Source organism: Pecten maximus, chromosome 15, assembly GCF_902652985.1.
Source record: "Pecten maximus chromosome 15, xPecMax1.1, whole genome shotgun sequence".
In the NCBI taxonomy this organism is placed as follows: Eukaryota; Metazoa; Mollusca; class Bivalvia; order Pectinida; family Pectinidae; genus Pecten; species Pecten maximus.
The window spans coordinates 6232508-6249682 of NC_047029.1; the positions used below are offsets into that span (position 1 = coordinate 6232508).

At 39.0% G+C, this 17175-nt stretch overlaps 2 protein-coding genes across 2 annotated transcripts in view; both read left to right on the forward strand.

Annotated features, from left to right (window-relative positions):
- The window catches only part of LOC117343658 (calcitonin gene-related peptide type 1 receptor-like), a 45532-nt gene that overhangs the window by 9936 nt on the left and 18421 nt on the right, over positions 1–17175 (forward strand). The window contains exons 2-4 of the mRNA XM_033906115.1: positions 9802–9887; positions 10206–10701; positions 11549–11664. Of these exons, the coding sequence (XP_033762006.1) occupies positions 9825–9887; positions 10206–10701; positions 11549–11664 (675 nt within the window). The 5' untranslated portion in view covers positions 9802–9824. The remainder of the gene's footprint in view (positions 1–9801; positions 9888–10205; positions 10702–11548; positions 11665–17175) is intronic.
- Positions 3472–6078, forward strand: LOC117343659 (Werner syndrome ATP-dependent helicase homolog). The gene is made up of 3 exons (XM_033906116.1): positions 3472–3539; positions 4223–4434; positions 4823–6078. Exons 2-3 carry the CDS (start codon positions 4421–4423, stop codon positions 5460–5462), a joined length of 654 nt encoding a protein of 217 aa, XP_033762007.1. The 5' UTR covers positions 3472–3539; positions 4223–4420; the 3' UTR covers positions 5463–6078.

Below are 17175 nucleotides of genomic sequence, written 5' to 3' on the forward strand. Positions count from 1 at the left end.
AAATGAAACGTCAAAAAAAAAAAAAAAAAAAAGGTACAGGAGTCTACGGTAAAAGTAAGATTTTGGGAAAAAATGGAAGATAAAAAATACCATGTAGGAGGCGAACACAGCTTTTAGTTATTACTCCTTCCTATCGTAAGAGATGTTGACCTGATGAAACGTGAATACATGTAGGCTAGTTGGTACGAATGTATTTGTAATTTCGTTACGTTCCCTTCGTTCATTGACATCAAATCTGACAGATCTAGGCCAACTACGACTGATAATCCATTTGACCAACTGTACGGATTTAAAGACAACCTTGATAATAATAAAGACAAATCTAAACCGCGGGTACCTTTGGGTTAGATAACGGTAAGATAGATACGGGCATTTCAGCTGCTTAGTCCAATAGCTAGCTTTTGTAGCTGTGCGGTTGAGTGTCGTGTCTGTGTACCGAAGTTAAGGCCTGTCTCAATCCTACTTGATTGTTTAAAATCTTCTGTGAAATATTAAATTCGTCTGTCATATTTCCGAGACAATGTGGAGGTGGATACCTGAGATCAGTATACCGTTACAGCTGTTTACTTCCCTTGTAGCATATCATGTTCTCATCAGTTGTGGTAGACATTCGTCAAAATATCTTCGTCGCCTATAGGAGACGGAATTTAGAGTAATTGGCGTTTTCCTCTCATAAACATATCTCACTGCGCATAAGTTTTAGCGACGGAACGAACGGAAATGAAAAACTGACGGTTGCACCCCACAAGTTCAAGGCAAAACATTACATCCATCCATCCATCCATCAATCCATATCCATCCATCCATCCATCCATCCATCCATTTACTTTCTATATTTACATAATCTATATAATTTCGCGCCGCTAAATGTTTATTATCTAAATATTCCTTAACAATAAATGATATGCCTACTGTAGGACACTTGTATACAATCCACTACAACACTATCACAACCGTCCCTAAAGTCTCGTCACATCACTACAACACTATCACAACCGTCCCTTAAGTCTCGTCAAATTACTACAAACACTATCACAACCGTCCCTAAAGTCTCGTCAAATTACTACAACACTGTCACAACCGTCCCTTAAGTCTCGTCAAATTACTACAACACTATCACAACCGTCCCTAAAGTCTCGTCAAATCACTACAACACTATCACAACCGTCCCTAAAGTCTCGTCAAATTACTACAACACTCTCACAACCGTCCCTAAAGTCTCGTCAAATCACTACAACACTATCACAACCGTCCCTAAAGTCTCGTCAAATCACTACAACACTATCACAACCGTCCCTAAAGTCTCGTCAAATCACTACAACACTATCACAACCGTCCCTAAAGTCTCGTCAAATCACTACAACACTATCACAACCGTCCCTAAAGTCTCGTCAAATCACTACAACACTATCACAACCGTCCCTAAAGTCTCGTCACATCACTACAACACTATCACAACCGTCCCTAAAGTCTCGTCAAATCACTACAACACTATCACAACCGTCCCTAAAGTCTCGTCAAATCACTACAACACTATCACAACCGTCCCTAAAGTCTCGTCAAATCACTACAACACTATCACAACCGTCCCTAAAGTCTCGTCACATCACTACAACACTATCACAACCGTCCCTAAAGTCTCGTCACGTGTCAACTCGCTCTCTCTACTCAGCGTTATATATTTCACTCCACGGAAGTTTAATGTCGCGTCTTATCGTCCCAGGATTCCAACGTTGCGCTATTAAAATAGCAAAATAGCTAAATTTGCTTCTGTTTACCAGTCAAACAAGATGACCTGACTGACCCCTAGCCACTAACGGCATTAGGTGCACATGCGCCTTTATTATGTGCGGAATTCCGTGACCTTAGTTATTTATGAAGCATACCTACACTCCTCAACTGTTAATGTTGATACAGGGTATATTTGGATTCATAAGATACTGCAAGGTATCCGACTTTTACTTTATCATTAAAGCGACTGTAACTGAACGACTTCCACAATGATCATGTCAGGGTATCGGGCCGACCATCACTGCGCCATTGAAACGTTCTTGTTTAAGAACGCCGATGTGGCGCAGCGGTATAAGCTGCGGGTATTTCTGGTTAGGCGATTGGGTGCCGTAGATCGTGAGTTCGAGGCCCGGTCAGGGCACAAGTCAAAAAGTTGTCTTCCTTCGTCATTTGTGTTACTATGTTATATATATATACTAATGTATATATTTAATATAACTAAGACTTTCCCTTTATCTCGAAAATTACAAGTGTTTTGTACATACCCGAATCAGTGCATACAAGTAATTGCGGCACTAACGCGTCACTCCCACCCACATGGCTCGATCTATTCGGCTTTTCTGTGTAGCATTCTTTACAAACAACATCCGGGTTAAAAAGTGTTTTAAAACTAGCAAACATAGATTTATAGAACATACTTTTTCGATATAGGCTGGGATATCGCCATTTTTAAACCCCATATTGATAAGAGGAACACAAAAAATGAGCATGAATCTACAGATATAGTCGCTTTAAACTTCTATCATCTGTATATAATACTACAACACAACTGAACTATTTCATTTCCTATACGAATCTTTTTTTTTTAATTTGGTTATAGATTGTGCTACGCTTAACAACGTGAAGCGTATGCAAAAAAATGTGTCGCTCCATACAGTAGCGGTGGCCGAGTGGTTAAGGTGTCCCGACACTTTAACACTAGCCCTCCACCTCTGGGTTGCGAGTTCGAAACCTACGTGGGGAAGTTGCCAGGTACTGACCGTAGGCCGGTGGTTTTTCTCCGGGTACTCCGGCTTTCCTCCACCTCCAAAACCTGGCACGTCCTTAAATGACACAGGCTGTTAATAGGACGTTAAACATAAACAAATACAGTAGCTAATATATACGTATATAGATTTTTAGGTCGATATGCTTTGTGATAAGAAAACACAAGTAAAACTTTTGGGAAACATTAATCACGGTCACTTAACGATTGTAATAGTAATCACTTGTAACATTACGGCATTAATCCTAGTTACATAACGTTTGTAACATTGATCTCGGTTATATAAATGCTTGTTATATGTATATATTCAAGTCGCACTCGGAACACCTCGGCCGATTCTCTACGGTCATCTAACCTCGGATGTATCACGGTATTTGATATGTATAAACGCCGTGCATTTGTGATGCGGTCGCCGTATCACTCATTATGGATGAATCTCCGCTGTGCATATAGATCTCCAAAATGGCGTCATTCGAACAGTGTTTAAGTATTTTCTCGATAATTGTCCTTTATTTAAAGAAAACAATATCACTTTGAAGGAGAAACAGATTGAAACGTTGCGAGCATTATACGAAGATCATGACTGTGTATCGGTATTACCCACAGGCTACGGCAAAAGTGTGATATTTCAGCTGTTACCGTGGTTTTGTCAGCTGAAAATGGAGAAACGGAAACCAATGTCCCCGCTGAATTCTCCTAATCCAGGACCAAGTCATTACAATGAGGAAGGAGGGATTTACTGTTTGCAGTTTGAACTTCACTGGTATGTGTCAGTTATATTGTATGCTTTATGTATTGTATGTTTGGATCCCCTCATGTCTGTTATAGATCTGGTCAAAGTATGGAAAGATATCGTTAACGTTGTAGGTTTAAATTTGTAACACCGGGGAATCGATCATACATCTTTAGATACATTTTACGATGTAAGTAAAAGCACATAATTAAGACAGCCAACCATAAAAAAAAATTATAATAGTCATTTAAAACACAAAAACAGGTGCACGTGTGACAGTCACAATTGCTACTACAAATGTTTGAAATACATATCAGCCCTTTCATACACATGATACAGTGATAAGTTATGTCCCTGTGTCCAGTTTAGCCCCTCCCACTGATGGTCTGGCTTTGTTGGTTTGGTTAGATATGTATCTCTGTAAAGTAGAATGCTTTAATTGTCAATTTCATTCGTATTTAAAAACCACCAAATTTAAAATGTCATGTACCAAAATGCAAGATGAATATTGAATAATACTCTTTCCCGTAACATGTATGGTACCTTTCATTTTTCATTGCTTTGACAATTGTTATCAGCTCACCAGTACTTTTTCCTTTTCCAAACTTACATAACCCAAACCAACTGAAACCACCAGTAGGCATGACATAACCTATTGTTCTGACTAGTGTGAAATCAGCCTGAATAACCCATCTCTGTTTCATATTTCACAGGTACTCATGGCTCAACTTATACAGATGCGGATTGCGAGAACGATGAGGAACAGGATCATGAATATGTTGAAATTGATGTTCCATTTGAGCAACTGGAGAGAGGAGACTTTTGCATAATTTATTGTCATCCAGAGTCGACTTCTTAGGTCTCAACTGTACCAAGAGATCATTTGTGCAGTAGTCATAGATGAAGTCCATATGGTTTCAGAATGGTATGTATAAATACACATTTGCAAAAAAAAATTAAATGAGCATTAGGGCAATGTTGCAAAATAAAATGAGATAGAATTCATATTTTAGAGTATAATCAGTCCTTATTGAAAAAGAAATCAAGTTGCAATAACCAGTCTTTGCCTTCAACAATATATTTTTAAGAAAATGGTAAATTTTGATAATTTGTATTATAATTAAAATTGTTATAATTTCATTGGTGTCGGATTGAATTAAAACTTTGCAGGGTTATCTAATCATAGCCCGTTTTTGGGAAATTTATCGACAAAGCATGCGCAGGAAAGAGGCGACAAACAATTACGAATTAATCTTGTTCTAAATTTGTTAATGTCAACCGCAATTAATCTTTTTTTCCCCTTTTTTTTGAAGGGGAGAAGAATTCCGTCCTGCATTCCAGAAGCTTGGGGAGTTAATGTGCATTCTAGAGAAAGCTTTGCATTTAATTCTCACAGCAACTGCTACACCGAAATCAATTGCAAGTCTATCTAAACAGCTGAATTTGAAAAATCCACTTGTTATCAGTGAGAATGTGGACCGTCCAAAGATATTTATAGACATTAGAACCAGATTGCCAAACTTTCATAAATTTGACAAATTTGATGACTTGATACAACCAGTGGCAACAGAATTGCTGGAAAAAGGAGTTCATTTTCCAGTAACCATAATGTATGTGGAAAGTTTGGAAGCATTGTCCTATTTTTATCAGTTTCTTTCGTATAAACTTAAGGGTGCCAGCTATGATGGTGAGGAAATTCCACAGAATAGAATATATGCCCAATACCACAAAGATTATGCAGAGTCCATGAAGAAAATCACTATTCAAGAACTGACTAAAGAAACCCCTAAAGTCAGATTAGTTTTGGCAACTGTTGCACTGGGAATGGGGCTTAATGCTCCAAGTGTTTCACGTATCATTCATTGCAGGCCCCCAACAACACTGGAGAAATACCTACAAGAAATCGGTCGTGCTGGACGTGTTGGACAACCGTCAGTGGCAATTCTTTACTAAAACAAAAATTATATTGCAAAAAACAGAATCGGTATGACGGTGGAAATGAGAAAGTTTTGTGAAAGTGAAACATGTTATAGAATTATTCTTGTGAATTACTTTGGATTTGAAAGTGTTGTTTTTTCAGGACCAAAGGAACATTGTTGCTCCATTTGTGGCAGAAAATGACTCGTCGTTACTGACTGTATATATGATTTCTCCTGTCAAGTGTAATTTTAAGCAACTCGCTGCATCTAGTGACATACACATCATTCTTGTGGATTCTGTTGCTATATAAAGTAGATTCTTAAGACAATTGTTCACAGGGATTATATTTAATGCCAGGTATAGTGACACTCTCACTATGTCATGATCACTTTTGCAGAGATTATTTCCTGTGAGAAACCATTCAATAACACTTTCACAATAACACCAGTTTCATTTGTTTGATCTGATGGATATAAACTGCCCGATCACCAATTGTTAGGAGATCTGGAATCACTGAATTTTGTTTGTGGTCAAGATACTTCAGTTATTACACATTTCAATTTAAATTCACTTTAGATTCTTTTACTCTGTACAGTAGACATACCAAACAAATACCTGAATATCTTTTATGGGCAGGAAACATTGTTTATTCACCCAATAGAGCTGAATTTACACATTGTTTGGAATGAACTTATTTTCATAAAATGATAATGTTTCAGTTGTGGCTAAACTTTTTTACTCAAATTTGGCTAAAGTTTTAACTTGTGGGCACCGGTAGGGGACATGTATTGGTCTAGCAATACTCACAGAATGCTTGTTTTATTTAGCTCGGTATTTACCAATGTATGACTAATTATTATGTAAAATCATTCTGTCATATTTATGTTTTGACATCTTGCAATTGCATGTCCTTTGAAAAGGGCAAGAATACAGAATCACTGGCAATCTGAAAATGGTGGTTTGTTATTTTTTGTTTTTTAATAATTGATTATTAAAATTTATAATCAATCATTAACCTTTGTAATTGATTTAAAACAATTTTGAAACAATTTATATTAACTTATATTAAACACGCTTGTTGGCCTGGATGGAAGCGCACGAAAGGTCTTACTGTGGGAGGAAACCATTATAGTACCTGAAGAAAACCCATGTGGTCGGACAGGTGACCTCATACCTTTCCACATCCGATAGGGGGAATCGAACCCCGGCCGCCTAGGTGAAAGGCAAGTGCATGTGTTACCAATGTGCCACCTGAACACCCCCCATTGGTTCAGCAGGATTAACCTATTGATTATAATCAATAATCATACCAACACTAATGATTGGTGAAACTCGCAGTGTGATATATATGGCTAACAACAATACAAAAGAATATGTGGACAGGAGACTCTTGTCTACTACCTGATACAGACGACTCAATTGCACCAATGCAACATCGTTACACAAAAGTTATTATAACTTAATAAGGAAAAATCAGACTATAGTTAAAATCTTTGTCACTTATTTATTGCTAATGAGTCCACATATGACAATTTATTTGATTACTGTGTATATAGTATCATTGGTGGCATTTGATAATGATTTCCTAGATCAACAGTATTCAGGCAGTTACATAATGCAAACAGTTGATATTTTGAACAATTAATTACTTTGAATTAATTGAATGATAATGAAATCCCTGTGAATATTTAGGATTCTTCATTGTCAAGCTATATGGAGCTATATATATGTGTGTGTATATATATACAGTTGTCGTGTTGAATTTATATTTTTAAACTATATATAGTTATATATAGCAGACATTTAACAAGGATTTACTTAAAATACAGTTACATGTATATGAATTAAAATATTGCAATTAAAACAATTTATTATCAGAAAAGTTAAGTACATGTATTGGAATAGATACATTGAACAAGCTAAAGCGGTGACTCTCAGATTCTCACTTGCTGGTACCTGTATATACATCTTACTTGGCATCAGATTGCACAAGATATATCAAGGAACTTTAAACTAGCAGGGATTCGACTGCGTCTGATACAAAAAGTAATTTCTGTTGAAATTGGGGCATACGATGAAGTCAATTGTATTTATATTAATTGAACAAGTAATGAGGTGAGTATTTATATATATTGATCAACATTTTCAAAGACAGAAACTATATACAGCTCCAAATATACTTTTTGAATAAAAACAACAAGATGCACATGGGCCTTAATGGTCACCTGAGGTGTTAAATGTCTTTGATTTTAGCATATTTAACCCCTATGACCTACAAATGAAGGTCAAGGTCGTTCATTTAAACAAATTTTGTAACACTACATCCTAGCATGCATAAGGGCCATCTGGACAACTTTGTTATTGAGAAGTTGTTCACACTTTCACAATGTGCCACACCACATTCATTACATCAAGAATTGAAACCGGAAGTCAGCAGTACTACTATAATATTAGTGTTACCAAAAATGAAACCTAGTGTGGCAGATCATATCATCCATCTTGCTATATATCAAGCTAGTCAATAGATATGTATACTGTAATTCACACACACACACACACACATATATATATATGTCCAGTATGTAAACAAGATATATGGTAGAATACATAAAAGTGTTTCTTAGGGTCACACATAAGTAATGTGGATTCAACCAAATGTATATTATACATGTCATGTATTAATATTTATACCTTACAGGGTATTTGGTTCCCACCTACATCAATCAGGTGTTACAAGAGTATATTTTTATACCGGTAATATATTCTCTTCACAGGCCTATGCTATACATTGATACAAAATACAGTTTGGTCATCTGTATGTGAAATGATCATTAATATGACACTATATGTACTATATGAATTTCAGCATATGCCGAGATTTATACAGAAACTTAATTACCTGGTTGGCGGGATAGATCCTCACCTACACAGAGTTCTTAGTAAATCACCAATATATATGCACACAGAAGCACAAATACATAAGACTAGTCATCTATATATACACATGTAAATGTGTTTTGATATATCAAGAATGTAACCTGTATGGGTGACGAGTGTGTCACACGTACAACTGGTTTTTAACTCTTTTTTATATAGTATTCTCGCATACTTTTGTACCCACCTATAGGTTATATGTGGATATGTGCATTATTTGCAGATTACTATCTGGGTGTTGGGTATTTCCCACCTACACCATAGATATCCACTATAAACTGGCATATAAAAACATGTAAAAGTAAATTTAAAATATATACATGTAATAGGTACTAATACAATTGATTACAAGCATGTAGACATCTCATAATTGTTGTGAAGGTAAGTAATTAATGAAACAATAGTTGCACTAGTACTGTTACACTGATCATGATGTATATTGGAAGGTATGCGGTTATAGTGAGTAAGCAATATGGTTGTAAGGGTGGCGGGTAGACCCACCTACACCTACCATAATTTACTTATAAGTCACAGTCTTCCCTTGAACTCACACCTTCCATTCAAGAACTGACTAAAGAAACCCCTAAACATTCTCTTCACATATACAGATGTACAACTTATCAAACTTCATTGTCAGAGTTGTCATCAGCAGGAATAGAAATTCCTTTTCTCAGTCTTTCAACTTTCTTTTAGATAGTTTTCTTTTGTAGCCTTGGACTTTATCAAACAGTGAGCCCTCCGGTTTTCTTGTAGTCAAAGCATGCACGTCGTATTGGGCAAAACACTTTTCACGGGTGTTGTATCCATGGACGCAGCCATGTTTACCCCTCCCCCTCCCGCCCCGCATCCGGGAACTTGAAAGTAGTTCCAATATGGCGACGACCGTGATACATCCGAGGTTAGATGACCGTAGAGAATCGGCCGAGGTGTTCCAAGTGATTCAAGTCGCTTAAAGAACGCTTGCAATATTAATCCTGGTTACTTAATGCTTGTAATACTGATCTTAGTTACTTAACGTTTGTAAAATTAACATTCACATTTGAATATTGGGAAATAGAAATATTTACATAATGAAGAAAGGAATTCCGAGAAATCGAAATGAGTCAACTCAAATGTTTTACATTTAAATAGAAAGTTTGTAACTTTAGATATAGGATAGGGACGGAACAACATGGAACCCTAATGTCTATTATGCCACTCTCCATACATGTACGGTTTAGACATACCATCCAGGGTAACGCAAAACCATGGAGACCAGCTGATCAAGCCTACCATCCAGCAACAGGAAAGTATTTAAAGTTTTCAAAAGGACGAAAGCATATTGAAAAAAAAAAATAAAAAAAATATTCAAATCTCATATCTTAACGAAGACTGTTCTGACTGTTTCATTGCAAATACAATTTATAAAAATTACCAACATCACTATTTTTCTATTCAGACATTTAGGTGCAAAGCGGAAACATGACGACAACAGTACACAGGCGGTATCTCTTCTTTCATTTCATTTTCTTCGTATTTTTCAAGGTATGTATTTATAAGAAAAACACATAGTTGATCAATTTGAAAACTACTTTGATAGTCAAAATATATAAATCAAAAAGTTAATTAATATTTACTTTGATCTTTCCTGTGTTGAAATTCTCTAAATTTTGGTTTAAGATTGAATGTTTGTTCATTATCATAATATATATATATTTCTTTACAAGAATAGTGACAAATTACATATGTACATGTACATGTCATGGAATTTAAAAATTAAAATCGACCGTTATAACTATCCAAACCTATCGATTTGATTGCTTAATATGTATAATACCAAGATATTTGTGTCGTCATCATCAGTGTGCCGTTTCCATGGATATAAGACCAACCAATCTACCTGTAACAGATTTACAGCCGAAATATTGCCGAGATCGAGGCTCAATTCGAAGTACGTTTCATTATCGTATATCCACGTGTTCGGAGTGTTACCTGTACCTGTTTATACGGAACCCAGTGTTTCGGAAAATAAGTGTTACATGGAGGAATGAAAATATAACATTTCTTAGAAATAAAAAAGGAGACATTCGTTCTTTACCCGACATTACGAACACGACTAGTATGAACGAGGTGTGTCACACGATCAAAGGCGAGCAGTATGACTGTGAGGACTGGAAGAAGTGTTGTTCAAGTGCATGGAAATGTTGTGAAAAGCAGTTGGAAAATCCAACAAACCCCGGACATGCGCAGTGTCCGCAGACCTGGGACGGGTGGGCCTGCTGGGATTTTACAGACAAAGGGACAACAACGAATCAAGTGTGTCCATCGTTTTTAAAATATATCATCCTGGAAATGAATCGTAAGTATATTTATAGGAATATTATGAAAATACATATCATATATGAAAAATTTGATGAAATAATACAACACATTTGCAATAAATAAATAAATAAAATTAAAACAGGGACAGGTTTACATAATTGTATATTTTTCTCAGGTGTAAGGATTGTTGTGTAACATTTGAATTGTTAGAAGAAAGAAAAATACTCAAATTGTCAGTCCAAATGTTTTGAAAGTAAAATGTAATTTTTACGTGGAAAATTTGAAGGAAATTAAATGTTATTTGCTTACATGCAGTATATCTGACATACAAATCCAACAAAAATATAATTTTACTTTCTGGAAAGAAGTACATATACCACGGTTTTGCCAAAGTAAATTTACGGACTTCGAACTCATCCAGCTTTCTATCGCATAAAGAATAGATTAACGGAATTTAAGAATGGTTATCATACAGTTTTTATTATACAAGTCTGAATGAATGAACACTAGCTGCTGACTGAAGGGAATCTTACTTTAGCGCCGAAAAGCGATTCTGCTATATTCTGAATGTTATATTGCTATTTTTTCATTGTTATATTAATGTTTCTTCCAGCAAGTCTTCATCGCCAATTCATCGAAACATCTTTTTTACATTCGGTCATTCAATAAAATTTAGCTATGCGCCTAAAAAAGGAAAAGAAAAAGAGGTTAGCAATAATTCGTCAATTCAAAAATTGTAGGCCAAAACTACTTATTGATAATTTTAATGTGAATGGTTGTTTATGCCAATGAGATATTTCTTCAGAATTGTACATTAAAAGTTTCTGTCAACAGGTAGAGATATAACTGATGTCGCTTGTCTTATGTATGTGTTGATATTTCAGCCAAAGTAACGAAGCAGTGTACAATTAACGGCACGTGGTGGATAGACCCTACGTCACACAAGGAACGCTCAGATTATACCACGTGTGTTCCCACCGAGTACCTCAGCCTTCTTAAGGTAACGCTTGTAGACCACAAAAAAAATGTCTAATTAGAAGGAAAAAATACATATACCCCAACCAGTGAATAACTTAAAACTAACCAGCAGTATAATTGGTTTGGTTTATTTTGTTTAACGTCCTATTAACAGCCAGGGTCATTTAAGGACGTGCCAGGTTTAGAGGTGGAGGAAAGCCGGAGTACCCGGAGAAAAACCACCGGCCTACGGTCAGTACCTGGCAACTGTATAAAACTGCACCAACCAACGTCACTGACGAGTATAGCTGTATGGTGTCCCTAACATCACTGACGAGTACAGTTGTATGGTGTCCCTAACACTGACGAGTACAGCTGTATGATGTCCCTAAACGTCACTGACAAGTATAGCTGTATGGTGTCCCTAACATCATTGACGAGTACAGCTGTATGGTGTCCCTAACATCACTGACGAGTATAGCTGTATGGTGTCCCTAACATCACTGACGAGTATAGCTGTATGGTGTCTCTAACATCACTGACGAGTACAGCTGTATGATGTCCCTAAACGTCACTGACAAGTATAGCTGTATGGTGTCCCTAACATCACTGACGAGTATAGCTATATGGTGTCTCTAACATCACTGACGAATTCAGCTGTATGATGTCCCTAACATCACTGACGAGTACATCTGTATGATGTCCCTAACATCACTGACGAGTACAGCTGTATGATGTCTCTAACATAACTGACGAGTACAGCTGTATGAGGTCCCTAACATCACTGACGTGTACAGGTGTATGATGTCCCTAACATCACTGACGAGTACAGCTGTATGGTGTCCCTAACATCATTGACGAGTACAGGTGTACGGTGTCCCTAACATCACTGACGAGTACACTTGTATGATGTCTCTAACATCATTGACGAGTACATCTGTATGGTGTCCCTAACATCACTGACGAGTACAGCTGTATGGTGTCCCTAACATCACTGACGAGTACAGCTGTATGATGTCCCTAACACTGACGAGTACACTTGTATGATGTCTCTAACATCATTGACGAGTACAGCTGTATGGTATATCTAACATCATTGACGAGTACAGCTGTATGATGTCTCTAACATCATTGACGAGTACAGCTGTATGATGTCTCTAACATCACTGACAAGTACAGCTGTATAATGCCCCTAACATCACTGACGAGTACACCTGTATGATGCCCCTAACATCACTGACGAGTACAGCTGTATGGTGTCCCTAACATCACTGACGAGTACAGCTGTATGGTGTCCCTAACATCACTGACGAGTACAGCTGTATGATGTCTCTATCATCACTGACGAGTACAGTTGTGTGGTTTCCCTAACATCACTGACGAGTACAGCTGTATGGTGTATCTAACATCACTAACGAGTACAGTTATGTGGTGTCCCTAGCATCACTGACAAGTACAGCTGTGTGGTGTCCCTAACATCACTGACAAGTACAGCTGTATGATGTCTCTAACATCACTGACAAGTACAGCTGTATGATGCCCCTAACATCACTGACGAGTACACCTGTATGATGCCCCTAACATCACTGACGAGTACAGCTGTATGGTGTCCCTAACATCATTGACGAGTACAGCTGTATGATGTCCCTAACATCACTGACAAGTACAGTTGTATGGTTTCCCTAACATCACTGACGAGTACAGCTGTATGGTGTATCTAACATCACTAACGAGTACAGTTATGTGGTGTCCCTAGCATCACTGACAAGTACAGCTGTGTGGTGTCCCTAACATCACTGACGAGTACAGCTGTATGATGTCTCTAACATCACTGACAAGTACAGCTGTATGATGCCCCTAACATCACTGACGAGTACAGCTGTATGATGTCCCTAATATCATTGACGAGTACAGCTGTATGGTGTCCCTAACATCACTGACGAGTACAGCTGTATGATGTCCCTAACATCACTGACGAGTACAGCTGTATGGTGTCCCTAACATCATTGACGAGTACAGTTTGTGTGGTTTTCCTTCCCTAACTCAATGACTAGAGTACAGGGCTGTTGGTGTATCGAACATCAGCCTAAACGAGTACAGTTATGTGGTGTCCCTAGCATCACTGACAAGTACAAGCTGTGTGGTGTCCCCTACAATCACTGACGGTACAGCGTATGATGTCTCTAAAATAAAAACTGACGTAGTACAGCTGTGTGGTGTCCTAAATCACTCATGACGAGTAACAGCTGTATGAATGCCCTAACATCGATGGTCACTGACGATACAGCGTGTATTGATGGGCTCTAACATCACTGACGAGTACAGCTGTATGGTGTCCCTAACATCACTGACGAGTATAGCTGTATGATGTCCATAACATCACTGACGAGTACTGCTGTATGGTGTCCCTAACATCACTGACGAGTACAGGTGTATGATGTCCATAACATCACTGACGAGTACAGCTGTATGAGGTCCCTAACATCACTGACGAGTACAGCTGTATGGTGTCCCTAACATCACTGACGAGTACAGCTGTATGATGTCCCTAACATCACCGACGAGTACAGGTGTATGATGTCCCTAACATCACTGACGAGTACAGCTGTATGAGGTCCCTAACATCACTGACGTGTACAGGTGTATGATGTCCCTAACATCACTGACGAGTACAGCTGTATGGTATATCTAACATCATTGACGAGTACAGCTGTATGATGTCTCTAACATCACTGACAAGTACAGCTGTATGATGCCCCTAACATCACTGACGAGTACAGCTGTATGGTGTCCCTAACATCACTGACGAGTACAGCTGTATGGTGTCCCTAACATCACTGACGAGTACAGCTGTATGGTGTATCTAACATCACTAACGAGTACAGTTATGTGGTGTCCCTAGCATCACTGACAAGTACAGCTGTGTGGTGTCCCTAACATCACTGACGAGTACAGCTGTATGATGTCTCTAACATAACTGACTAGTACAGCTGTGTGGTGTCCTTAACATCACTGAGGAGTACAGCTGTATGATGTCCCTAACATCACTGACGAGTACAGCTGTATGAAGGCTCTAACATCACTGACGAGTACAGCTGTATGGTGTCCCTAACATCACTGACGAATACAGCTGCATGGTGTCCCTAACACTGACGAGTACAGCTGTATGGTGTCCCTAACATCATTGACGAGTACAGCTGTATGGTGTCCCTAACATCATTGACGAGTACAGCTGTATGGTGTCCCTAACACTGACTAGTACAGCTGTATGGTGTCCCTAACAGTGACGAGTACCGCTCTATGGTGTCCCTAACATCACTTTCGAGTACAGCTGTATGATGTCTCTAACATCACTGACGAGTACAGCTGTATGGTGTCCCTAACATCACTGACGAGTATAGCTGTATGATGTCCATAACATCACTGACGAGTACTGCTGTATGGTGTCCCTAACATCACTGACGAGTACAGCTGTATGGTGTCCCTAACATCACTGACGAGTACAGCTGTATGATGTCCCTAACATCACCGACGAGTACAGGTGTATGATATCCCTAACATCACTGACGAGTACAGCTGTATGAGGTCCCTAACATCACCGACGTGTACAGGTGTATGATGTCCCTAACATCACTGACGTGTACAGGTGTATGATGTCCCTAACATCACTGACGAGTACAGCTGTATGGTATAATCTAACATCACTGACGAGTACAGCTGTATGATGTCCCTAACATCACCGACGAGTACAGCTGTATGGTGTCCCTTTAGCTGTATGGTTTCCCTAACATCATTAACGAGTACAGCTGTATGGTGGCCCTAACATCTCTGACGAGTACAGCTGTATGATGTCCCTAACATCATTGACGAGTACAGGTGTACGGTGTCCCTAACATCACTGACGAGTACAGCTGTATGATGTCCCTAACATCACTGACGAGTACAGCTGTATGAGGTCCCTAACATCACTGACGTGTACAGGTGTATGATGTCCCTAACATCACTGACGAGTACAGCTGTATGGTGTCCCTAATATCGCTGACGAGTACAGCTGTATGGTGTCTCTAACATCACTAACGCGTACAGCTGTATGATGTCCCTAACATCACTGACGAGTACAGCTGTATGATGTCCCTAACATCACCGACGAGTACAGCTGTATGGTGGCCCTAACATCACTGACGAGTACAGCTGTATTGTGTCCCTAACATCACTGACGAGTACAGCTGTATTGTGTCCCTAACATCACTGACGAGTACAGCTGTATGGTGTCCCTAACATCACTGACGAGTACAGCTGTATGATGTCCCTAACATCACTGACGAGTACAGCTGTATGATGTCCCTAACATCACTGACGAGTACAGCTGTATGATGTCCCTAACATCACCGACGAGTACAGCTGTATGGTGTCCCTTTAGCTGTATGGTTTCCCTAACATCATTAACGAGTACAGCTGTATGGTGGCCCTAACATCTCTGACGAGTACAGCTGTATGATGTCCCTAACATCATTGACGAGTACAGGTGTACGGTGTCCCTAACATCACTGACGAGTACAGCTGTATGATGTCCCTAACATCACTGACGAGTACAGCTGTATGAGGTCCCTAACATCACTGACGTGTACAGGTGTATGATGTCCCTAACATCACTGACGAGTACAGCTGTATGGTGTCCCTAACATCGCTGACGAGTACAGCTGTATGGTGTCTCTAACATCACTAACGCGTACAGCTGTATGATGTCCCTAACATCACTGACGAGTACAGCTGTATGGTGTCCCTAACATCACTGACGAGTATAGCTGTATGATGTCCCTAACACCACTGACGAGTACAGCTGTATGGTGTCCCTTTAGCTGTATGGTTTCCCTAACATCATTAACGAGTACAGCTGTATGGTGGCCCTAACATCACTGACGAGTACAGCTGTATTGTGTCCCTAACATCACTGACGAGTATAGCTGTATGGTGTCCCTAACATCACTGACGAGTACAGCTGTATGGTGTCCCTAACATCACTGACGAGTACAGCTGTATGGTGTCCCTTTAGTTGTATGGTGTCCCTAACATCACTGACGAGTACAGCTGTATGGTGTCCCTTTAGTTGTATGGTTTCCCTAACATCACTGACGAGTACAGCTGTATGATGTCCCTAACATCATTGACGAGTACAGCTGTATGATGTCCCTAACATCATTGACGAGTACAGCTGTATGGTGTCCCTAACATCACTGACGAGTACAGCTGTATGATGTCCCCAACATCATTGACGAGTACAGCTGTATAGTGTCCCTTACATCATTGACGAGTACAACTGTATAGTGTCCCTTACATCATTGACGAGTACAGCTGTATGGTGTCCCTAACATCATTGACGAGTACAGCTGTATGGTGTCCCTAACATCACTGACGAGTACAGCTGTATGATGTCCCTAACATCATTGACGAGTACAGCTGTATAGTGTCCCTTACATCATTGACGAGTACAGCTGTATAGTGTCCCTTACATCATTGACGAGTACAGCTGTATAGTGTCCCTTACATCATTGAC